The 26,045-nt window shown below is 44.3% G+C and overlaps 1 protein-coding gene across 4 annotated transcripts in view; it reads left to right on the top strand.

Moving 5' to 3' along the window:
* Positions 1-19,055, top strand: part of zc3h18 (zinc finger CCCH-type containing 18) — a 33,394-nt gene extending 14,339 nt beyond the window's left edge. Inside the window, exons 10-18 of one of the 4 annotated variants that reach the window (XM_076076316.1) lie at positions 3,138-3,317; positions 5,000-5,125; positions 6,043-6,135; positions 6,451-6,729; positions 14,549-14,754; positions 15,285-15,499; positions 15,818-15,917; positions 17,446-17,542; positions 17,859-19,055. In XM_076076316.1, the coding sequence (XP_075932431.1) occupies positions 3,138-3,317; positions 5,000-5,125; positions 6,043-6,135; positions 6,451-6,729; positions 14,549-14,754; positions 15,285-15,499; positions 15,818-15,917; positions 17,446-17,542; positions 17,859-18,117 (1,555 nt within the window). In that variant the 3' untranslated portion in view covers positions 18,118-19,055. Of the gene's footprint in view, positions 1-3,134; positions 3,318-4,999; positions 5,126-6,042; positions 6,136-6,450; positions 6,730-13,240; positions 14,367-14,548; positions 14,755-15,284; positions 15,500-15,817; positions 15,918-17,445; positions 17,543-17,858 lie in introns of those variants that run through there. The other 3 variants (XM_076076315.1, XM_076076314.1, XM_076076317.1) reach the window with 3 other exon arrangements.
* The last annotated feature ends 6,990 nt before the right edge of the window (positions 19,056-26,045 follow it).

Raw genomic sequence — 26,045 nt, 5'->3', positions numbered from 1 at the left:
AAACACAAAGTAAGATTATTGATTTGTCTGTTAAACAGTAAAAGATAGTATCGATAAAATCCCAGCGATACCCATCCCTACCACTGATAACGTCCCGACCCACGGCGTCAGCGCGGAAAGAAGACTAGCATTTATCCAGGTTTCCAGTGCCAGCAAAAGGATGAAAGCCCTACTTGAACCTAACGAGTCACACCCATCTGGAGCTGTGGAGCTTCACTTGTCTCCCACAGTCTGATCACACTTGAGATGGGTGGTGCGAACCGAGCCTGGAGTTCTGTGGTCTGTCTCCAAACCGTGTCCTGACTGCTCACAGCTGGGCGTTTGCTTAAGTTCATTACGATTAATCAATATCCACATTGCCCACCCCTACTTTGCAGTCCTTTTGTTTCTATCCACATGCATTTTGGGCAGTTTCGGTTGTGTCTTTGTTGGTGGCGGAAAAATATCAATGTGTTGAATTGCAATCCAATCTTCAGCATCAGAGCACAAATTTCCTTATTGAGAGTCGGAGAATTCACCATGCAACTGGTGGTTTGATAGTCTACTACTCGCTTTGGTCTGGCTGCTTTTACACACTGTATTGAAGTCTCATTTTATGGGAGATCATTATCATCAACATTATTAGTTTTAGAACTGGACCAACTATCCACAGTTGCAATTCACGTCCTGAATCCCACTGCAGAATGACTCTACAGCTCTTTTACATATGTTTCCAAATGTGCATGTTTTGAATTTCATGGAGTAATAGAAAAACAAAAAATCCATCAGTACGCCTAACATGCAAAATCATATGTCAGGCTTCTGTAGGAGGAAAAACAAGCTGTTGTGTATGCCAAACAGCAAAGCCTCATACAAGTGTTTAAGCAGCACACATTTCACTCATGTTAAATTGTCACGCTATGCCTGTGAGTGTAAAATCACTGCCTCATTACTCTTAACAAAAAAGACAATTGCAGAGAGAAGATAATGTAAAATATAAACAGATGATTATTGCTTATTTAGAGGAATTATATCTCTGTGATCAGGCGAGGTTAAGTATATGGAAGAAACCTCAGGAAGAACTGAGGAGGGATGGATGTCAATTGCGCAATAGATGTGGTTGGGAACGTAAAGGAGCGTGTTTGGTTATCAGCAAATATGAAACTAAACTATTAACATCAATGGAGTTATTAACATCAATAAGTTAATTAGTAATTACTAATAAGAACGGGGCACCACCCTGCGGACAGGGACCAATAACCAAACTATAAACTAAGTCTCATAATTAGTGGTCACTCACGATATTAACAGTCTGAATACTATTACACGTTTGGCGTGCGAGTGAAGGGTTAAGTTCGAGCACAGGCCACTACAACCAGTTGTTATTACACACTTATGTACAAGTAATCACAGACGACTGCTCTTTAAAATATAACAGTTTATTAAATCAAAATAATAAATGATCAAATCAAGTAATATCACAATCAACAAATGCTATCATACAATTATGTATCTAATACCTAAAGTCAAATGAAGTGTGTGTGTGTGTGTGTGTGTGTGTGTGTGTGTGTGTGTGTGTGTGTGTGTGTGTGTGTGTGTGTGTGTGTGTGTGTGTGTGTGTGTGTGTGTGTGTGTGTGTGTGTGTGAAGAAAGGGGGGGGAGCTACTCAACAGTGATGGTGGGTAATCTCAATAGGGGCGTGTGAGCCTACAGGCAAAGATGGTGGAGTCTAGAGACTGGCGACCAAAATGGCTGAGAGGTGGCTACGTGTAACCACGTGGGACGGCGCACAATGTGGGTTGGGACAATAGATTACGCGACCACGTGTCTGAGAGGTTCACCCAAAATCAGTGAATCCAACTATGTGTATGCGGGTTAGTAGGAAGAGAGGTAGACAGCGAGAGAGAGAGAGAGAGAGAGAGAGAGAGAGGAGCTCTGAGCGCGGTGCTCAGCGCTGCAGTGAGAATGTGAGAAACAGCTGATCACTGGTAAACTCTGCAGTCGGATTCTGAACCGACCGGTAACGCTTGTACGGTGATAGTTGCGGTTCTAGATCTCACTCACAGAGCTGATTTAAAGAAGAGAGAATAAAACCAAACAAAATAAAACAATCCCCAAACAAAACAGATCTTTATCACTCCGGTGAGATGCGAGTATTGCCCTCCTATCACCCCGAAACTCGGTCGGCGAGACGAGGCTCCGCCACCGTGGTTTTGGTCTTTGAAGTGATAAAATCACAACCTCCACATCCACTAGCAGCGACGGATCTAATGCAAACAGTTACAGCAGGAAATACACAATATAACGGGACTCCGTGGTCCGCGATGCTTGCGCAATAACACGTTATAACACGACAGTAACTTAATGTAACAAGATACAGGAATATCTCGGGGCTGGCTGGCGCAGACTCGGCCTCCTCGCTGCAGAGAGGGGCTTTTTAACTTCGGCTGAGGGACGAGGTTTGGGTCGTCCTTCCCGGAAATCTTCGGCGAGAACAGGGCATAGGAGTTATCCGTTCTCGCACTACGGGATCCAAAACTCAAAATAAAACACAGTCTGTTCGACCAGCGAATGTTACATGTGACCTGATAGGATTTGATGAGGCAAGCGCTTCCTTGTGGATCTTCTTGTCCCCAAGACGAGTCCGGAGTGAAGAGGCCTTGTGGACCTCCTGACACCAGTGCGTGTCGGGAGTGAAGAGAGCCTTGTGGATCTCCTTACACCAGCGGTGTCTGGACGGAAGAGGAAGAATTCTAGCTGTGCTCAGGCTTATAAACCAGGTGGCACAACCAGTGGGGGGCCCTTTCTTGGCCAATGAGGGACCAGCATCAGGTTTCTGCTGGAGCTGGGGGGTGTGGTCATCCGGCATGAGGTTTCTTGCAGACCCCAGGTCAGGCGTTGGTGAAAGGAAGGAACATGGCTGCTCCTTTGTTTGAAAAGCACGTGTGAAGGTCTCAGCCAGCCAGGACAGCAGGGTCAGATCCCAACAATGTTGTCTACAGAATGAACAGCATATTAAAATTACTGAGCCGGCCCCAACTATGAACCCGAGCCGGCCCTAACTGTTGGCCTTATCTAACGCCTCGCTTGTAGCCCAGCAGCTAAACTGACGCTTGTACCTAACCAGCCATTGCTCATCTTTTCAATCTTCTCAGCAGGCCGATGGAGCCTCCCTCCAAGAAGGAGGATGTTCCACTAATGAGGCGACCAGATGAGTGGAAGGACCCCTGGCGTCGGTCCAAATCCCCCAGGAGACGCTCCGGGCTGGGTTCCCCACCGCGAGGGCGCCGCCGACATCGGCCCTCGGGCTCCTCCGTCTCTCTGTCCAACTCCTCCAGGTAGGAACTCCTCCTTTAACTTGGGATATCCTGTGTGATCATGTTTGGTGAAGAAGTTTTCATGTAACAAGCAGCTTTCACGTTATGCTGCTGCGGAAAAAACAACAAACCTTTTCCCTGAAAAGTCTCAAATTTAAGATGTGGAACATTGTACGGTTAAAGTTCCGCTCAGTCACTTCAGGCTGTTATGGCCAAAAGTAAGTTTGTATGAATGAACACACATTTCCCTACCTGATCTTATGTCTGAAGAGTGAAAATTGTGGGAATGTGTGCACGTTTCAGATCATTTTTAAGACTTGGCGGGCATCCAGAGTCTAGCTATTCAATAGGAACCACTGTTACTTAAGTCGGGTATATGCTCACTTAAAACATAATGAGGAGGTAGATGAAGATAAATCCTTTGTTCAACAATTAACCATGATTCCTCTTGAGTGAATAATCACCGGAGTTATAATTTCATTGTTGCGTGCAGATAGATTTGTGTATTAAACAGGTCCATTAGGGGTTTTTGGTTGTTGTTAAATCAGTAGTCGCATGAGCTGAGCTGTCATTTAGTAATCATTTTCATAACATCAAGTTGACATTATCTTAATGAAAGATCTGAATGCATTTCCTCAGACAGTGTATCGTGATCTTTGTACAGTACAAAGAACAGCCACAGCCTTGCTACATGATGCAACAACAGTTTTTTACCTTTCCAGTTCCTTTAAAAAAATCTTACTGCTGATGGATACACCAAAGCAGAGTGAATGCACAGTACTACCATACCATTCACTCTAATTGTAATCAGGCAATTCAGGCCTAGTATAAGGGTGGCTATGATGCAATGAAAATGTGGGCTAACCCTTTGCGGCCCCCGAGAACAGCTGGTTTTACAGCAAGCTGATAAGTGGTATTCACATCTGTCCAGTTTCCAGTTGATTTCTCCCACAAAGATTGTCTCTCCGATAGCTGTCCGACTGTCACTCTCCACCCGTTCCCCACCTGAATTTGACGTAAGGGTGTACCCTGGTGGGGGCACGCTCATGTGATTGGTTGAAAATAGAGGAGACATCTGATTGACTACAGATAATTCCCTATTGAAAAAATGAATAAATCTCAAATCCTTTTAGATGCATACATTTGTCGAATTCATTCATTCATTCATTATCCAAACCGCTTATCCTGTTCAGGGTCGCGCAGGGTTCTTCGCCCAATGTCAGCTGGGATCGGCTCCAGCGCCGCCCCGCCGATCCGATTCAATTTCATTTATTTAAAACGAGAAATATTGTTTGCATCAGAAATATATTTGTGAATCTTATTTTTTTTTAATGCGTGGATATAAATTTTACTATTTTTGTTTGAATTGAACAATATTTTTGTGGAGTCATTTACATATAAATCACAAACTACATTTGTGACTCCTTCTGTGTGCCTTCATTAATACTGAGACTGATGTGACCACATCATCCATGGGCTCGTTCTCTGCCATCCTGCATAGTGAACACTTTTATGTTTGGTACTTAAAGTATATTTTGTTGCTAATACTTTTGTACTTTTCTTAAGTGCCAGCTTATTATGCATTGTGAGTAAAAAAAGTAAACATTCAATGAAACTTATTTGTGTTGGAGTTTGCAGGTCTGTTGAGTCTAACTAAGTTGTACATTAATCTTAACTACTTGTGCTCTGTCGGTTTGTCGCAGGTCTTCGTCTCGCTCTTCATCCTATACAGGTTCTGGGTCATCTCGCTCCCGCAGCCGCTCCTCCTCGTTCACCTCCTACTCCAGCCACTCCTCCCAGCGCAGCTCCTTCAGTGGCAGCCGCTCTAGGTGTGTGTGTGTGTGTGTGTGTGTGTGTGTGTGTGTGTGTGTGTGTGTGTGTGTGTGTGTGTGTGTGTGTTAGTTCTTCTTAGAAGTTCCCAGGCCGTTCAGTCAAGTAGGCTAGAAATGTGTTCCATATCAAAAACCCTACAGTATTTCATTTGTATGCCTCCTCACAGCACGGCTGTGGCCAGGTTGTCTGCAAATGTCTAATGGGATAAAACAATGGAGTGATAACATTTTGGACATGGCGGTAAACTGTCAACCAGGATTTAAACTGTTCTAGATTGTTTTTATTCCAAAGCATAGAATTCATTTGTTGGCAATTGCCAATCAATACTGAACTGCTGCAATCTCTTAACAGTTACAGTGTACACATTTTTGGGACCAACCTAAGATTACAGTTTCTGGATCTGGAGTTAACATACATCATATATGTCAGAGTTGCACAGGAATACCTCTAACCATACATGTTGTTGTTTGGAACAAAGCCACTGTCTGAGGACCCCTCACAAGACAAAACAAAGAGTTGAGTCAAGATTACTACCCAAAGATCTTTTTCGACACTCATCGCTCTCATAGGGACATTTTTGCAAACCCACTGTACACTACCTGTACAGTGGGTTTGGAACACAGTTAGCAAATAATTGTTGAGCATAGTGGATCATTAAGCATTTGTAGATAATAAAGTCACACTGCTAAAACAAAGAACTCGGCCTGTTTGTCGACGTCACACGTTAGCTTTATTTCCTCAATTGCTCAGTTCAGCTCACACTTGAAAATGAAAACACATGGAAGCACAACTCTTTCCTTTTGTTGTGTTTCTGAGTGACTTAATGCAACATTGTAAAACCGATTAATACTTGTGTGATGTTATCTAACTTTGAAATTAAACTGGATAATTCCATTTTTCTGTTGATTTTTAGGTCTCGCTCGTTCTCCACGTCCCCCTCACCGAGTCCAGCAGCACAGAAGAACGCAAAGAACAAACTAGATCTTCCCCCCGTGTTGGCTAAAGGGTAAATCTTATCAAATCAGATTCATTCCATCCATAGTCGGCCGTGCTTCTATTATCTACGACCCTAAATACATATTCTCATTAGTGTACTTTATTTTTGGGTGGTAATAAATAATGTTAGTCATAAATTGTCATAACAGTAAAGTCTCTAGTTTGTGCTCGTTCCAGCATCACATTGCATCATTGGTGTTTATTGGTTATTATTTATTGATCATTAGCTAGAGCATTGCTTGTGCTCTGCTGACGTTGTAGTTGCTAGCACATGCCTGCACATCACTGTGTGCATGCTTGAACAAGTGCTTTTTCCATCCCTAAGCATGCCGCTGAAGCCGGGTGCCATGCCCCCTCCTCGCAGGGAGAAGCCTGCAATGAAGAAAGCTCCCAGTCCTCCTCCACCCGGTGGACCGCAGGGCAGACCCCCCAAACCCCTGCCAGAGGGAGGGAAGCCTCCCGCCAATCCCCGGGAGCCTGGAGGCGCAGGTGGCGGGGCAGGCGGCGGTGGAGCGGGGAGACCCCCGCCTCCAAGGGAACCTGGAAAAACTCCCAACCCGAGGGAAGACAGGCGTAAGGAACGGCAGCAGCATCCTCCACGGAGGTAGGTGTCTCACCTTCAACCTCTCTGCGCATTCTGAGGCAGCAGTACTGTTGTAGTCAGTGCTGGTACAAAACGATGATGCATTGATGAATTACATTTGACATTGTCTGCTATGGGGTCAAATTTGACTGGAAATCTGTTGGATTACGTTACATTGCTACGGGAATCTGATTAATGGCAGGAATCAGGAGAATTTCTGTTTCAGTTAGTCTATTCTAACTCTGTAGTCTGAAGTGAGTCTTGGCTCACCTTGTCAAAATGCCTGTTACTAGATATAACCGTTTGGGGCATTTTGAATTTGTGACGTCAGATTTTAGTTGACACTCATCTAAATGTGTATCGCATATCGTATAGCAAACCATTTACAAGAAAACAGGCCGATTCTGGTGGCAGCTGGCTCTCCTGTTACTTAGTTAACTAGTAGAATTACGTTCAAGACCAAGCAAAGCATCCTCCTATCAGCAAAAACAACTTCAGGCTTTGAACACAACAAAGTCAACAAGAAACATGCCAGATGTTCTTGAAAACACCAACACTTATAAACATTATTACTGTTAACAGTGTATCGGCAGCCCAAACTGTTCACTCAGTGCAGTTTCCCCAGTCATAGCAGGACAAGCATGCGTTACCGTTAACATTAATGATTGCTCTGTTCCATTGGAACTATCCCAGTAAGCCATGTCAGTGTGTCAACATGGACTATGCCAGGACTGCATGGAATGCAGCCGTTATTGTTATTAATTAAACCTGTGTTCAAAAAGTCAATACTGTGAGAAAGAAACCATGACTCCGTTTCCATCATCCAGCAGTATCACAGGCCCCATTTCTACCGGTCATTTAAATTGTCCCACATCAGGAAAAAATCAGGATACAATATCATATTCACAAGTACGTGTTTGTGTTTGCCAGATCAGAAATGAGATTACAAATTTACAATGTTAAAACCCGTTGGACCCGAGAGCCCCCCACGGGGGGCTGTTTTAGAGTGTGTAGCATTCAGCGTGTCGTAGAAAGCATTTTTCATAAAGAAATATGATTATTGCTCCAGACATATTAAATATCGAATTAACGGGAAAAGTCCGAGCAACATCATCATACCAGCCATTGTAAACACTGCAAACACAGTTATACATGAACTAATATCATATCTGGAAGATATCTAGAAGATTTGCCACAATTTTGGCCAAAAATCGACGATCTATGGCTCTCTCATCACGGAGCAGGATCGCACATGGCGGATGAACACATGCAGGAGGGGCACGATTCGACCCGGAAACGCACAGCGGCGTCGAAATTACTCTCTTTCAAACCGTTCAAAAGTTATGGGTATGCATGCCAACTTCAGCCGCAGGTCACGAGAAAAAGAATTGGGTAAAAAACTTACGTTTTGACGGTTTTGGCGATGAAAAACGGATTTATTCCAGTCGATTTCTGCACAGCTCTGCCCGCCATGTTGTGCTGCATGTCTGTGAGTGAGATCAATGCGCTGGCGGAATGAATCACAAAATGGCAGACGATTCTGTGGGGTGGAGCAATCCATGTAGAGAGGGGGGTTCGCCCAGCATTTTGCGATTTTTAGTCAGTAAACAGACCCGGATACGATCAAACACCCCCGCATGGCTCCGTTGGACTATCCCGCATCTAAAAAGCTCTCACACTAGTAAATCGGCCTTATCAGGGTCACATAGACACACATTATGAGCCATTTATTGTTATGAATGACAGATATGACACATCATAACTGCTCAAAATTATTCAAAATGGTGTCAAACTGATTTATTAGGATTATTGAACACTCTTAGTGATAAGAAAAGTGAATATATAGTTAATATTTAGTTATATAGTATATAAAATTAGTATACAGCAATGCAACAGCTGGTATCCGAAAATCAAAATTTTGATTTTTATGACCATTTATGCTGGCCTGCTTCACTCAATCGAAGTAAAATATGTTGTGGGGACATGTAACACGTGTTGTTCTATGACTGTGGTGTGATTTTAGGCTTGCAGCTGCATTATTTAAAAAATAAATGTTCAATACAAGTGCTTTTTTTCAGGCGAACCTAGAAATTTTTCAATTTGAGCTGTGCCATAAGTGTATCAGTTATTAACCAGTAACATATACACAATATTTACACAATTCAACACATCTCACAAGTGTTACCAGTATTCTAGCATTAAAATTATTAAAATAGACCTTGTAGTTAGAGCTGGGAACTCTCTTGAGTATGGGTATGCAATTTTCGAGCAGAGGGCTAAAAATAGGGCTAGGTACCAGAAGGTTAAGGAATTGGATAAGCGCTAGAACAGCACATTATCCCTTCTAAATGACAGCGTGTCTTGAAATGCACTTTGTTTCTTCACACATCTAAACAGCATTTTAAAAGTTAGATAGCATAGGGTGCATAGAGACTTTGCCACTTCAGCTGCCATTCATACAGTGACGAGACCAAGAGGATACTTCCATGAATCAATTGACCCTTCGCTAAGTCCCAGCCCTCGAACGCAGACTGACCAATTGTAGCGTAGCATTGTCCAGCTCGGACCAGGGTCCGCAACTATCCGGTTCTTCTCCATAGGCTCTTGTGCAATAGTTTTGGGTTTCCTTCATTTTCAGGCTGGTTTTGTGGATTTCGAGCGAGCTACGGTCAAATGTTTTTCCTCGGGTATGTGTAGTAGCAATCCTCGGAGAGGCTGGAAGAAAATATTTTTTTTCTAAGGAGTTACGGTTCCATATCCAAACTGAAGCAGAGGACATTAGCACAACATAAACTAGCGTTAGCACTTCAATGCTTTGCTAGCTACTGAAGTTACACTGAATGTAAACGCATGCTGCTTTTGCTGTTTAAGAACTGTTACAGTAGATAAAGACCTACCTATACGGGAACAGTGCATTTTATTGTCCTCCGTCACTATCGCGAGGTCATGTAGCGGTCGACTTTCACCCTGTGATGTGATCTGTAGGCTTCAGCTTTTCATCTTTGTTGTTTTACATCGTGGCTACATCATTCAAACATAGCATGACTCTGACTCTGTAGACTCTTCTGTCTGCTTCTCTCTAGTTATCTTTTGGTTTTCCAAAAATTAGATATTTACCCAGGCGTGTGCAGTTAGTGACAGTGTGGGCTTCATGGTAGCAGCAGGGGGCGGGCTCAGCGAAGAGCCCCCCTGGTTTGGGCTGCGGTAGCCCAAAGTCACAAATCTCTTCTTCATTGTTGGATTGCTGAACCCTTTATATGTACCAATCTTCAGTGAGACGTGAGTGGGTCAGCCCTGGCTACTGTCCACATCACTGGACCTCTCCAAGCTCTTTAGCCAGTAGATCCATTGTTTGTTTATAAAAGCATGTTCTGCATTGTTTATGTTCTCCTTGCACACCTGTGATTACTGTGTATACAGTGGTGTGTTGGGCGGTAGCGACATTACTGGTTTAACTACATTCTCTGAAGGTCAACCAGCTGCTGCAGGGTCTGAACTTGGCACCCGTCACTAGAAGGTTAATGTTGTCAGAATGACCTAAATATTATCACCTCATTTAGCGCATTGATTAGAAGTAGCAGGCAAAAAATAGATCTTTCCTGCCACCGTGCACTGGCATATGACGGTGACATCACTTATAAAGAAGGTCACAGAAGTTGCAGATATGAGTTTCTGTCTCGTCCCACTGGATTAAAAACCTGGTTAGGATTCCTTAAAATGTTGTGAGGCCAGCGTGGGTGTACAGGATGCTGTGCCACTAGTTTCAGGTGCAGGATGTGGGTGGGAGAATGTTGGCCTTCCTGCATGGTTGTTTATCCAACTCACATTTGCAAGGAAGTAAGTCAACAGTGGATGGAATTATAAATGGATACATTTGCAATAAGCAGAACTGTGTTTCCCAACACATCCACATTTGCATATTTTTGTTTGTGTGTTGCATAAAGTGATACCGGGTGTATCCCGCATGTTGGGGTAAGACCATAGAGATTGGGTGTGTGCGAGAGAGTGGGTGGATGGCTCGTGGAAAAACTGCACTTTTGTGTGTGGGCAGAAAGGGTGACACTGGAACTTATCCTGGAAAACCAGTTCCAACACCTGTTTGCTATTCAGATCATCATAAATGTAGGTTAGTGATACTGACTGTGGCCGTGGGATGGAGTAACGTTCCCAAGATGTCTGAGGAGACGGCTGTAGTGTGTTACTTTGTATGTGGATGGCCAATCATTGTTGATCGTAAATGTAGTAGGATTGTCTTTTACTTTCTTTAAAAAGCAAACGACAGTTTGGGCAAATAATAATATTGGCGTGTGCCCAAACACTGTGCGACACCAACTACCGCAGCCGGCCCAGGTCTCAGCTTTCTCTGTTTTTCGGTTATTGCTTCGATTGATTTCATTTACCATCAACACTGATTGGACTTCCACATAAAAGGTGGTGAATTTCTCCCTTAGGTACTTAAAAAGACCCCTGATTTGTGTGTGTTGGGGGAGTTTGGAGGTAGGAACTTCACATGTACAGTGTATGATTGTGTTCTTTGTGCTTTTGAGAATAAACGTAATATACAAAAATCACATTCCTTCTCTGAGACATAACTCAATCAAATCTGAAAACAAACGTGCTATCCCACGTATATGAGTCACTGTGACTTAAGACGCATCAGTACATCTGCTCCCATTGTTTTCTACGTGTGCACATTGGCCGTGAATTGACGCATCATCGAGGGTAGTTCATTTTCCTATTTCCTCAGTGATGACGTCTCCCTGGAAGAGCAGTAATTTCATCACATTCGCTCCCCGGAGTGACTCATCACAACCACTAGGGCTGCCCCTCCCCCGCAAGCATGCCTGGACAGGTGCAGAGATGCCTGGACAGGTGCAGAGATGCCTGGACAGGTGCAGAGATGCCTGGACAGGTGCAGAGATGCCTGTGGTTTGCGGCGGTGTTATGGATGTTTATTCTACAGTAAATCATTTCGGTGAGAACTTTCAACAGTGTCTGATTTGTCAGCCATCAGGTGATGATTTGAATGTCTTGTTCTTTGTTTGTTCTTAGTAGATCTTAGTCTTGGTTTGAGGCTTTAGATTAAAAAGTGTCCGCAGACTGTTGTTGGCATCTTGCTCGGGCTTCTCTTTTATTTCAGATATTGGTCAGACACACCTGGTCTGTGTTAACACCGCTAAATGATGTAACACGAGGATATCATTCAATGTCTATTACAAATACACAGCCATACATCTGCTTTCCAGAACTTGCGAATCATCACATTTTCAAGTTTTCTTTGGTGTCAAAGTAATCCAGTGATGGTTCTATCTTAACACATGGGTACATTGCGAACAGGAACTGCTAAAAGCTAATTTAATATACTTTTGATGGTGCCAATTCAACAAATGTAAACGAGTAAAGGCTAAAAGAAATCAAGCTCAAATTGTAGCTCACAGCTATCTAAGTGACTCCATGACAACACTATACTTCCTGTTTACATCCCCCGACGCGTAGAGGAGGCTTGGAATATGAGTCTTCCCCCAATTCATAGTGAGACAAAGAATAATAATCGGAGTGACAAAAGTTGGGCTACTGGTGGGCACAGTTGTCTCTATTTTGTGGGGATGCCACAGTGTCTGGAATGGAAGTGCAGCAAAACATTTTTTGGGTTGGAGTCAGCGGGGTCTGCCCCAGTGACTTATCTCGGTGGGTCTGGGACGGACGCTCGGTGTGGGAGGATCCTCTCGTGGGACCTCTCCCTGGGACGCTGGCCTTCACCGGGTGCGTTTCCCCGTGGCGTGCTCCGCGACCGGCTCTAGGTCAACTTGGAAAAGGCCTGGGGGGTGGCTCACAGCTTCGGCCCCTCGCCCAGACCTTGCCACTCCCCCTTGGTCGCGGACTGGTTCCTCCCTCCCTGTGGGGAGGGACTGGACTGTCCTCAGTGCGTCAGGGGTTTGCAGCAATGTCTGCAACCCACCTGACCCGTCTTAAAACATCGACCCCGTCTTGTTTACCATGCTTTGTGGGTGTGACTTTTATGCCGGAATCATCACTATTTATATCTATACAACCAATGTGTTGATGATTAAATCGTTTACAAGAGCACAAACTCAACTGAGGGGTCGCCTACGGAGTATTCGACAACCTTGACTCTCAGGGTTGGAAATTGGCACCAGCCACCAGCCAAATGCTGGTAAAACAATGGTAATCAATTGAGTGACTGTGGTCACAGTGGCAGGAGGACAAAAAAAAGGTTAGAACGTGTCGTTGTTACACCCTCCTTTGAGGTTTCCATTGCTGACCGAGGAATAGAAGCAGCCGGTGATTCCAAGTGTTGTGGAGCTGCCCAATGTCTTCCCATGGCTGCAGAAGAGATAGCAATGACTGGAGGCATGTACTGGTCTATACATCTGGTACTTCTCCATTTTCCATTTCAAAATATGCTGATTTATGTGTTAATTGCTGAACAAGGAGCTTGGTAGTACACCTTGGTTTTCTTTTTTTTTAAACCTTCCTGCTGTGTTCTCACTTGTGTGTCTGTCTCTTCCAGGCGAACTGTGAGTGGGAGTGTTAGTGGAAGTGGTAGCAGTTATACTGGTTCTAGCTCCAGATCCTCGTCCAACTCCCGCTCACGTTCTGGATCCAGAAAGTCCAGGTACTCGCCACGAACACCCTCATTGCCATCAGAACTGCAGTTTGCCAACAATTTCCCTTTTAAAGAGAAGTTGTTGACCATATATTGCATTTTGGGCGGCATTTATTTCTGTAAATGACCTCGTTTGTGGACAAGCAGATCGATGCAGGCGGGATTTATAATTGCTGCAACTACAATTGGCTGCTTTTTGGTTTTGGTACTATCAGTATTGCATCTTAATTATCTTTTGCATTCATCTTCAGTTACTGTGTAAATATCAAAAATATGAAGGAATATTAAAGTTCTTGTGCAGTGCCTGTTCAGAACGGGTTGAGTGATTGGCCTTTGGTGTTGCTGCTTGAAGGTTTTTTGAGAGCCGCTCAAACACAAAACCTGACACGACACTTCCTCGGGCCCTGAGCAGTACTCCTGCCCTGGCACTCCCCCCAGGTGTCCTCCCGGTCAGAGACATTGGTGTAAAAGTAGAGCACGGCTTTAATTAGCAACCTTTTTAGTGTTGTAATACACTGGGGAGATTCAGTCTTACTGACGGGGGAAAACATAAGTCGCGGCTTATGAACTTTCACACCAGTGAAATACACTCTGGTTCCATGTTGCTTCCAGTTGGCTATCCGCTCGTGTTGACTCCATGGAAGTGAAGGAGAGTCCGTTTTCTTATGTTGGTATATCCAGCATCCCGCAGCAGAAGTGATGCCGAGCCCTGAAGCCCTCGCTACTGAACAGAGCGCTGTTTGTGTGTTTATTCACTTCATTAATATTGAATGTGTCGCGTGTCCAAATTGCACAAAATTCGACAAAGCACTCCCTCGGGTCTCCAGCGATACACCCGCCAGATGTGTAGATGGGATCGATGGGAACAGTTGTCGAGATTTGTGAAGGGGATGCAGGCAGGCAGACAGGCAGGCAGATATTCCTTGCTTTATAGGTAAATATTGAATGGTTTATTGTGATTACACAGCCTAAAACATATTCATTCTGTGTTCTTTTGCCTTGGTTTCATGTGCTGTCTCTGTTGGGAAACCCTCCAGGAAATCCAGGTAAAATAGTTATTATTCAGGGTGTGTGTGCACATGTATGTGTGGTATGTGTGCAGACATGTGGGCATGTGGCGTAGTGTACACACAATAGTGATGACAGCGCTCAGTTATCTTCCCCACTCGGAACCAGCAGCTCGTGGTTGACCTGTTGTCTTTTTTGCCGCAGATCGCTAAGTGTGAGCAGCGTGTCATCAGTGTCATCGGCGTCGTCCAGCGGCAGCTCGGTGCGTAGCGCAGACTCGGACGACATGTATGCTGACCTGGCCAGCCCGGTGTCCTCCGCCAGCTCCCGCTCGCCCACACCAAATCACCCTCGCAAGGAGCGAGGGCCTGCACGGGACCGGCCCCCACACGGACGAGACAAGAACAGGGGTTAGTATGGGCAACAATAGACAGGCTGCTACACAACAGCTTAACATGCATGTCAAAGATTCCCAAATAATGGCCAAGTTTCAAAACAGCCACCACGAACAAATAAAAGCTGAGATACAAATGATTGAGGGGGTGGAATTATCTGTATTGGCTCTTCTGGTTAATTCAGCCTAATGTACGTTTAGCTTTACATTTAGCCATAGCACTGATGTAATCAGTAGTTCTACTGATTACATCTACTGATGTAATCAGTAGAACTGTTGTCTGTTGAAGAAGAGGAACCGGTGGATCAAATGACCAACAGACATCTTTACACTTACTCTTCCAGATCAGAGTTTTGTTTTGCATTAGCTTTAGTAGAATCAAAAGACCCGCAGACATGTGTTTAAGACCATGTTCCATGTTCATACATTTATGTATTTGTTGTAAACAAAAAACGAGTTTGACATTTTTCTCCAAATGGGAATTATCTAATTGATGATTAGCATTGCATCGTTCATCAGTTCTCATGTTGTCCGTCTGCGTCACAGAGAGACCATCAAAGAAAGATGAACCCTTCAGAGAGGACCGCAGGAAGATCGACCCATCTGGTGCCCCCCCTAGAGGAGGCAACCCCATGCCCAGATCTGGACCTGGTAGCCGGGGTGGCCACCATGTACATCCCCCGCCTGGCACCATGGGCCCCCCAGGAAGCTACGGAGGTTCTGGTTCCCACAAAGACATTAAACTCACCCTCCTTAATAAGGTTAGTGTTGCTGCTCTTCCTCTTCTAAGGGGGCTGTTTCTTCCTTCACTCCAGGAAGTCACTGCTCCCAGCCAAGAGATAAACCAGCACGGCCTTTTCTCCTTTTCCATCACTGAAATGTTTCCCTCTACTCGGCCATTTTAGATCCATACCTGCTAGAAACAAAGTAGAGACAGTAATTATTGAGGTTGAAATAGACATTAATGCACTCAGATGTGGAATAAATCAGTTCACCTTTGACCTGCTCATTGGATTGAAAACCTTAAATGTCCATCTGTGCTTCCGTTGCTTCCCTCCATGTGTCCTTTCATCTTCCAGCAGCAGGCCGATAAGGGCAACAGGAAGAGGTACCTGCCTGCAGACAAAGACAGGCCCGGCTCTCCCCTCAGCAAGAGAATGGCCATGTCTCCAGACAGAGGTGAGAAACGTGTGACTAACAGCAACCCTTTGCTGCTTCACATACACACCAGACTGGAACCATGCTGGCTTCTTATGAACCATCAGGGGTGTGATGCGGTCCATCTCTCTGACATGATGGATATGATGCAGCTTGTGTGAGAACATCCAGCACACACTGTTGTTTGCCTGAACGCATTCTAATCTGACATTTTGGTCAGATTCCACACAAGTACAAATTGGACATGTTGAATAATTATTATACTTTTAAAACATTGACATTTATTCTTGATGTTGAATATCTGCTCAGATTGTTTGGTAATACTTGATGCTACATTAATGCCCAAATTTGTACTGAAATTATTTGTTTCATCATTAAGATAGTTGACAGAAAATCTCTTAACAAGGTTTAAGTTTCTACATAATTGTATTATTTTATTTATTAATATGACAATCTTCTGTGTTCTTTATCCACATTGAGAGGATTGTAATCGTAGACGAGCTGTAGAAAAGCTTCAGTCGGTTTGTATATGCAGAATTAAAATGCATATGAGCAGCACTACTGACCTCTTTAGCCTCCTTGAGCTCATTGTTTTCATTTGAAGGTGCAAAGCAGTACAACGTGTCATGAGCACCCTGCTTGCATGTTCAGATACATTACTTTCCCATTCAGCACTGCAACCAATGCATGTCATGTTTAATGATTACATGGGAGACTCGCCACCTCTTATGTTGATGGTAAATGTAGTCAACTGACGCAATACATTCCTCAGTGTGTCCAAGCTGAAACAGCCTGGAGTCTCCTGGCCTCCAAGTGCATCACTGTGATGTCAGTACAGCACACGCTGAGGAATGTATTGGTTCAATCGACTACATTTACCTTCAACGCTGATTGGTTGATCTTCATGCAAGGCGGCACATAGCGCCGGCTAATGTTGGTCTACCAGTAACGGTACCAGCAGGGCTGCAACTTTTAGTTTAGGATTATTTAAGATCAAAGAATCTGCAGATTATAATTGTTTGGTCCATAGAATGTCAGAAAATATTTAGCAAAGGGGGGTTTGAAATGGCTTGTCCAAAACCCAAACATATTTAATATACGACATCGAAAACCAAGAACGGCAGTAAATATTTCCATAGGAGAAGCTGTATTTTTGGCATTTTTACTACAAAATGAATGGATGTTGCTGATTGATTTTCAGTCAGTTGTTTGAGCTGTACGTGCCGGTACACTATGTCCTAATGAACGCTGTTAAGATGCTCTTGAGTTGTATTACAGGGAGCTGAAGTCTCCATGATTTGACTACTTCTTGTTCCCTTTCTGATTTAAAAGTGCCGGCTGGTTATGAATAGAAACGTCTATTCTTTCCATTACATAGCCCACATCCTAATTTTCCTCACTCAATGTGGAAGTTGAGAAATTTCATGAAAAGTTAGACGACACCGTTACAGCTGTAAGTTAGTTTAGTCTCCAGAACAACAGAGATGTGTTTTATTAGTAGCCCTTCAGTGTGACCAGCCTCGCTAACTATGAAACTGGTGTTTTTCAGGCCGGGACAAGAGGATTCCTGGCCGACCCGTGCTCCCCCCTCGAATGGACCGGCCCAGAGGCCAAGGGCCCCGACCCATGCCCCCCCAGGGAGACAGGTTGGTGCAACCGTCAGCGTGTTATTGCTGTGCCTGCTGAAATGTATTCCTTAAAACTTGTATTATACGTCAACAGAAGTGAAAAATGTAAAAAAAAAAAAAAGAAGAAGAAAAAGGAGGCTGAAGTGTGGAAATTCTAAAGTCATCTTTTTTTCTGACTCATTGCTGTTATTCAAGTCATTGAATCGTGTCTGGACAACAGTGGAGCTCTGTGGCAGAGCAAAGACCACGGATTTCATGCCTTGTGTATCAAACATCATACTTGTTAGTGGGGAAGTACAAATGTGTCTCTAAATCTTTTGCTCCTCTTCCGCAGGAAACGTCCTCTGTCACCGCCCGCCAAGTCATCTGGAAAAGGCCCGGTGGCGCCATCGGGCAAGCCGCCTGCTCCGGGCTCCGCTTCAGCCGCTGGCTCTGGCTCCGGTTCTGGTTCCGGCTCCGGCTCTGGTTCCGGTTCTGGTTCTGGCTCCAACAAACCCAGCAACACACTGTCCCGCCGCGAGGAGCTGCTGAAACAGCTGAAGGCCGTGGAGGACGCCATCGCCCGGAAACGGGCGAAGATCCCCGCCAAATAAACGGAAGCCTGCTCCGCCGCCCGTTCGCCCGCCTGCCTGCCAGTCTGCCCGCCCGTGCGACCTCGTGAGCCGGGACGACAGTGAGGGCTTTGAGGGATTGAGCGTTTTTCCCCCCGCCTTCAATGGACGTGTAAAAATGTTGTCTGGTTCATGTATAAAGGCTGTTGTGTAAGTGAACAGGAAGTGGTTTGGCTCTGCTCCCATTAAAAGTCTTTTGAGTGTCTCGGCTGCTGTTCACCTCATCAACGAGAAACGGGAGCAAACACTTGGGCATTGGGTGAGGGACATCTCAGCCATGGAGTGTACTTTGTGTAGACTTTACCGTACAGATACAGAAGGGTAGCAAGCTGACCTTGATCACTTGCTGCTCACTCTGTTCCCTTAGTCAAAGGAAGCGTCTTCCACATCTGGTGTGATGAAGAACAGATTTATACCTTGAATCTTCTACTTCTGTCCGTCTTTCTCTGCCCCTTTATCGTCTTCTCTCATCCTTTCTTTAGTTCCCTCTGTGTGGAGGAGTGGAGGTGTTGGCGTCACAGCGCTTCTTTGTATAAATCGACACATTCTCGAGCATCCATCCTCTGTCAGCGATCACGAGCCCGAGCTTTGTTCAGAGGAGGTTCACGTTTAAACAACGACTTGTCTGCGGTCTGTGTTTGAGGGCAGTGTTCACGGCCGCACCTTGTACAATAATAGCAAGTCATCAAATTCTTTCAAGCGTATGATTCTAGAGAACAGTGATGTGTATTGCTTTTTTTTTCTTTCTTTTTTAGAAAAACCTACAGCTTTGTTTTCTTCTGAGCTCTTAAGTAATAAACCAATGTTTTATTTGTGTAACATTTTTAGTTGGGAGTGAGAAGTGGAACGGGGACATTTAGAAACGAGATGTCTTGCTTTTGTGACAAAAGCCTTCTAAATAAACTATTTTGATAAAGAGAGTCAGTTGCCTGTTTTTTCTCTGCTGTTGTGCAGCAAAGGAGGGCCTGAACTCTGAGAGAACCCACGCTGACATGCAAACTACACACAGGGGCCGTCAACCCGGGAATTGAACCCGGGCCCCTCTTGCTGTGAGGCAGCAGTCAGCTAGCCGCCATACCACCTTGCAGCCCACTGACCCCACAGACTGCTGCAGCTCATCTTCCTCAGCTCCCTCTGCACGTTCTTTAGCTCCTCTTTATTTCCTGGCTGAACTCTTTTCGTTTGAGGAGGAATCCAGGGTTTGTTGTTGGAGAACCACAGCATGGTACTGGTGGGTTCAGCATCCTCCACACAGAAGTTAATGTAGTCCGTGATACAATATGCGTGTCATGTCCCCATGAGCGTCACTGAAAACGTCCTGCATAGTTGAATGCATCGGCAGTAGGAGAAGAGGCAATACACACCGCTATCGTGATGTCGTGCAGGAGTTACCGTGGTTGATGCTAACATCAAAATCAGCTAACACCTCAAAGTCCTTACTACAGCGTTGTTCTTTATAGTGATATTCCCAGAGTTCTTCCAACTATCTAGATACACACCTGGGTTTACACTATTGCATATCAAAGATGGCTGACCTTTAGGGGCGACTGTGGCTCAGTGATAGAGCAGGGTCCAATACCGATCTTCGACCACCAGCTCCTCCACTAGTCCGTATCGATGTGTCCTTATCGATGAAGACACTTAACCCTAAATTGCTCCCGCAGACTGTTCTTGCGGTGTGTGACTGGATGTGAATGTTACATAGTCAGGTGGCCGGTGGTACCCTGTCAGTGAATGATGACATGTAGTGTTCAAGCGCTTTAAGTGGTCAGAAGACTAGAAAGTAGATAAAGTATAGTCTATTTACCATTTGGTATTTAGATAAAGGAGCTTAGTAGAAATACTGAAGGAATGAATAAGTGCCTCATAATGTAAATGTGGTATATAGATTGGGAGCATTTCTGTTGCCTCTCACCATGGCCGTGGCTGAGGCGGTGGCTCGCAGCTAACAGTGCAAACGACGGGACGGCGTTATCAGCTGTAACGGTCATATTAGTGCCGTGCAGAGCGCTGAGCAGTGGGGCCACATTCATGCACAAACGTGCACTAAACGCACACGTCAACATAGCAAGGAGAAACAACAGAGGGAGAAGGACTTCATCCTCTGCTCACTTAACATAGAAAATAGTTTGCTGCTGTATCAATTCTCTGAATATCAAATGTAGCACTTTTAAGTAGTTGAGAGTATGGACTGACCCACCACTCTTACTGGTGGGTCAGTCTCCATACAACTATTAAGGTCACCGTGGTATTGATTCTATTGGTCACAAAATAATATAATATAAAGAATAATTATAATCAATTATAATGCTCTGAAAAATTGTTGCTACATGTTTCAATGTATTCACAGCTAATATTGAAAAAAACAAAGGGTGTAAATGTAAACGCATGCAGTGTCACATGTTCAGTGTAAATTGTCACATGACCAGGGGTACATCCCAAGTCTCTTAACTGCATTCCCGTTTCCCTCACTTGGGTCCTTTCCTTGCATCTTAGTCCCTCCCACCAGGGATGCTTGGAGGAAACCATGCGAGGAGAGAGGAACGAGGAAATATGTTTTAGGAGACATGAGACGTCCTTTTCTCAGTTGCGTCACGTGAAGCGACGTCTGTTCACATGATCACAGGCAGTGGCGGCTGGTGGAACATGTTCTAGGTAGGGCCATCCAATCAATGTCAGCAAACATCCCAGAATGATTTAATGCAAAAATATTAAATACGCATTACTACTTTGCAGTTAAATATTTAACATTTATTCCAACACGAAAAAAAGCAGTTAATAACACTTATATAATATAATATAATATAACATGTGTATGTATTGAGATGCCCCTATGGACCTTGTTATAGGAGGTAAAGATCAGGAGAAGTAAACATGAAGTGTAATTATGAATACTGATGTTAAATTAAGCTATGATGAGTTTTCACTGTTAATTTAACATCTCAATTAAATGTTGATGCCTCCATGACCAAGTTAAGCAGATGAGACTGAGGACAACTATGTAGAAGAGAAGATGTTCACTTTGCCTAATATGTAGCTTGACAGAGTTCTCATGTGTGTCCTGGTGTTCTCATGTTTCCTTACCTCCTCATCCCTCACTCCCTACCCTGGTGTTCTCATGTTTCCTTACCTCCTCATCCCTCACTCCCTACCCTGGTGTTCTCATGTTTCCTTACCTCCTCATCCCTCACTCCCTACCCTGGTGTTCTCATGTTTCCTTACCTCCTCATCCCTCACTCCCTAACTGTCCGTGCTGGATCTGTCCCCGTTGTTTTAAAAAGCTAAATACATTATTAGCATGACGTCATGCAGCTAGCCAAACCTGTCTGGTGTACAGTACAGAAGCTTCGCATGTACTGCTTCCCTTTCCCGCTAGTCTGCTGTCTGATTGTGGGGTCAGGCTGATCTGGGATCAGCTCGTTGGCCTGCAGAATCTCCGCCAAAGTTCTCCTCTCAAACGGGTCTTGGAGGAGTAGTGCTCGCGCTGGCGCTCGCGCTCGCCTGTAGAGACTACTCCTGACGAGAACGCGCAGCTAGGGGGGCCAAATCGTTAAAAAATCGTCTGGGCTCATGGCTCCTCAGAGATCCCTCCTCGCTCCTCGATCCTCGCTCCTCAGAGCTACATTAGAGCTTTGGGACGGCCGTCAACATGGCGGCGCAGAAACAACTTCCGGTTCAAGCGAGGATCGAGCAGCGAGGAAACGACAATTAAGAGACTTGGGATGTACCCCAGAGCTGTTTACTTCCTGGTTGCACCGTGAGAGAAGAATGGCTGCATCAAAGCTCATAAATAAATGTATTTGAACTTAAAGATAGAAGAGCCCAAGTCCTTTCTCTCTCTCGAACACTACTGGCCACTTTATTAGGTACACCTGTTCAACTGCTCATTAACGCAAATATCCAATGAGTCAATTAAAGTGGCAGCAACTCAGTGAATGTAGGCATGTAGACATGGTCAACACAACCTGCTGAAGTGTGAACCAAGCATCAGAATGGGGAAGAGTGGTGCTGTAAGTGACTTTGAATGTGGCATGGGGGTGCCGGGCTGGTTTGAGTATTTCAGAAACTGGGATTTTCACTCGCAACCACTTCCAGGGTTTTACAGAGAATGGCCAGAAAAAGAGGAAATATCCTGTTCGCTAAAAACAGGACACAGAGGCTACAACTTGAGCAGACGATAGAAGATTGTTGAAGCGTTGCCTGTTCGGATGAGTCATGATTCCTGCTGCAGCATTTTGATGGTGGGGTCAGAATTTGCCCCACAGTATGTTTCTGAACCATAACTAGTCGTGGGTAGTAGTCACGTAGTTTCTTTTGCCCAATTCTTATCCGGCCCCTACATCCTTTCCTTACCCACTTCCTCTCCATTTGTGCATTCAAACAGAAGGTCTGAGGCATAGTTTTGAGTTTCACTAAGTATGTCAGAACCGGGTCCCAGGTGGAGAAGAATTTGTTCCTTGACCCCCTAAGTGAGTATTTTATCTTCTCTAACTGTATGAATTGCATCAGCTGACTAAGCCACATAGTTTAGTCCTTAGGTGGATTTGTTGATTTCCAATGCAACAGTATTCTTCTACGAGCAAGAAGTGTCGTAAACGCCATGATGTTTTTATGTCTTTTCTTATTGTAGAGTTGTCTATCTGTGACACCACATATAGCTGATGCTGCATTGGGTTGGAGATCAATATTAAGAGCCTCAGAGAGTGTTTTAAAGATCACAGACCAGTAAGATGCCAGAGCAGGGCGTGACCACAACATGGGAGTTAAGTTAGCAGAGGTGTTACGACATCTGTTACAACGAGCATCTGAATTAGGGTACATTTGAACTAATCTTGCTTTTGAGAAATGAGCTCGATGCAGAACTTTGAATTGTATTATGCTGAGTTTTGCACAAGAGGAAGTGTCATTCAGTCTTTGTAAAGCACCGTTCCACATGTCTTCTTCTATGTCACCCCCGAGCTCACCTTCCCAGTCCGCCCTTATCTTAGCCAGGGTTACGTTTTTAAGAGAGGCTATACAGTCATGCATTCTTGAAATTAGCCTTTTTGAGTCGAATGTGAATTCTGGCATATCATCTCAGCCTGACACTGAAGAGATGTTTGGAGAGTTAGGGTCAAGGGTCATGACACTTAAGGAAGTGGCGGATTTGGGAATATTGAAATCAGCTGGACCGAGGAAGGCTAAATTGCTGAATCCTCAAAGCTGGCAAATATACAGTTTATGTACATATCCTTAAATTGAACAATGCCTTTTCTTTGCCAGAGAGAGAATGTAGCATCTAATCTAGCGGGGGGGAGAGGTGGTTATTGCATATGGCAGGGGTCTTCAATGTTTTTCAGGCCAAGGACCCCCAAACTGATAGAGAGATGGAGCAGGGACCCCCGACTATATATATTGTATAAAATTGTGTTTTATATTAAATGGGCCTAGTGCCATGTATAAACATACCTCTTTATTGTGCATTCAATAGAAATAGAATAGAATAGAAATATACTTTATTCATCCCCAAGGGGAAATTTGTCTGTGGCAGCAGCAAACAAGGTTACACAATAAAATAAAAATATTAAGTATGAATAATGCACAATATATACAATATAATAAAATAACAGAGCAGGTACCAGCTGTACAGGGTGAAGAGGAAGGGAGACAGAACAGTTCCCTGTGGGGCTCCAGTATCACTGACCACCGTATCAGACAGCACACGGCCCAGTCGGACAAACTGTGGTCTGCCTGTGAGGTAGTCAGTACTAAGCTATTCAAATAATACACAGGTTCATATATTCATGTTTTTATTTTAAACATGTGCAAGGTACAGTGAGTAGGGAGGCCGTGCCACTGCCATTTATAAACATACCTTGTCAGCTGATACCAATGTCAATATCAACATTGTCTGTCAATTGCATGATAATCATGCACACAAGATATTCACACTGATGTTTTCATTTTAAACATATAAATGTGGAAACGAAAATGAGTGATGGCCTATTAGTGCCACTGCCATGCATAAACATACCTGTTATCTTGCATACAATACTGACCTATTAAAATAATGGACAGATTCATGTTTGGAGAATTATTATTATTTATTTTTTTAATTGTCTAATCAACCAAAAATTTCGCGGACTCCCTGTTGAAGACCTCTGGCATATAGGGCTTATGTTAAGAAGATCATTACAACCAAAGTTCTGTCTAAATTGAAACCATATCTTGAGGGTATTGATGACGATTGGATTGTTTGTGAAATGTGGGACAGAAACTGGAAGACTAACGACTTTAATTAAGGGTTACATATACAGTAAAGTCTAGAAAATGAGAGAAGTGTTCAGTTGATTGTAAAGTGTTTGCAAAGACCGATAAACAGTTAAAAACAAGATGTTTACAACAAAGAATTGCCACCAACAGAGTTTGGGAGTTTTATTTTTCTCCTTGGATGCCTCTTCCAAATGATGCTCTTGTGAAACCATGATATTAAAAGTAACGATAGTTCCTGTTTGTGCCAGAGGGAGGGCAGCTTATGCCCTCACTAACCATTGAAGGCATACCGTCCACTGTTCATGAAGGTACTTCATTCAGTTCAGAGCGCGACTACTAACTGAGTTCACTCCGTCAGGGAGTGTGGAGCAAAGTTAGACTGAGATCAGTGCTCTTTAGCTCCTCTGTGAAGCCCCTGCAGACGTAAACACCATGTCTTTGTGGATGTATGCTGAGCAGGGACTTCTGTGGAAACTGCTGGCAGCCAATGACAGTGCAGCCAGTGGGACTGATCACTCTGGACTGTACTCTGGAAGGGGACTGACCGGTGGAAAGTTAAATGTGAATGCCCCTAACACATTCATGTTGATAAGAGGACGTGACCCTCTGTCCAGGCGGAACTTTGTGGAGATAAAATATCCCACCATACACACAAACACACACTGTGACATGTCCACAACACACCACGTAGATGTATAAATGAAGCTGCATTACAGTTGCTTAATTATATTTTTTCCCCTTGTGTCTGCGCATGTTAGTCCGTGTGTATATAAACGTTGCATATGTATGCACGATGCATGTTATTGCATATAAAACATGCATCGTTTGTTAGGTGGCGACATCGTTGTGTCATAAGACAGAAGAAGTCTTGCGTGCCTACAATTGAACTTTCTAAAGCAAACATTACTGAGCTGAATGTGGTTCTCGGTGACATTTGGGTTTAGGAAACACGACTCCTGGTAATACACAGCCACATGAAGCTCTAGTGTGGGTTCAGTCAGGAAGACTATACTCTTCATGCCTACGCCCGTAGTTTATTTCCCATACATCTGCCAATCACTCCTCATGCATGCAGATTCATTGTTTCCTTGCTGTTGTTGTTCAGGGCTGTAAATCATGTCAGCTGTTTAGATCAGCTGGTCTCTCTAGCCAATAGCACAACAACACAATGACATCGTTGGCCTATCATCTTGCTGCTGTCTCTTTTAAATAGGATTCAGTCAGGAACACTCTCGTCATAGCTAAACGTGGCGATGATGGCTCCGCTCTTTGAATGCTCCCCGGATTAGCCAGCAGCTACTGAGCTAAGACGGGGAGCACCGAGCTATAACCCCCACGGGTTTACAGGAATGAGCCAGAAGTACATTTATTAAATACATTTCAACCATTTGCCAGAAGATGAACTAAAGAAGGGGTGGAGGCTGGGGTGGAGGAGGCGAAGCTTCGCCAGCAGTGCGGTCTGTAACAGCGTAGATGTAGAATGAATCAGTGAGGAGGAGCCATATTTAAATAAACCTCCTTGAAGTGAGAGTGGGCTGTGATTGGTGCGTGGCCGATTGGAAGCTACGATTCAATTGGCTGGCTGTCAGCTGGTTACAGACGGTTACAGCCGGTTACAGACGGTTACACATGGTTACAGCCGGTTACAGACGGTTACA

This window comes from Anarhichas minor, unplaced genomic scaffold, assembly GCF_050575085.1.
Source record: "Anarhichas minor isolate MPS153535 unplaced genomic scaffold, ASM5057508v1 ptg000005l, whole genome shotgun sequence".
In the NCBI taxonomy this organism is placed as follows: domain Eukaryota; kingdom Metazoa; phylum Chordata; class Actinopteri; order Perciformes; family Anarhichadidae; genus Anarhichas; species Anarhichas minor.
Note: the sequence above shows the minus strand (reverse complement) of the source record. Positions and strands in the feature narration are given on the sequence as shown.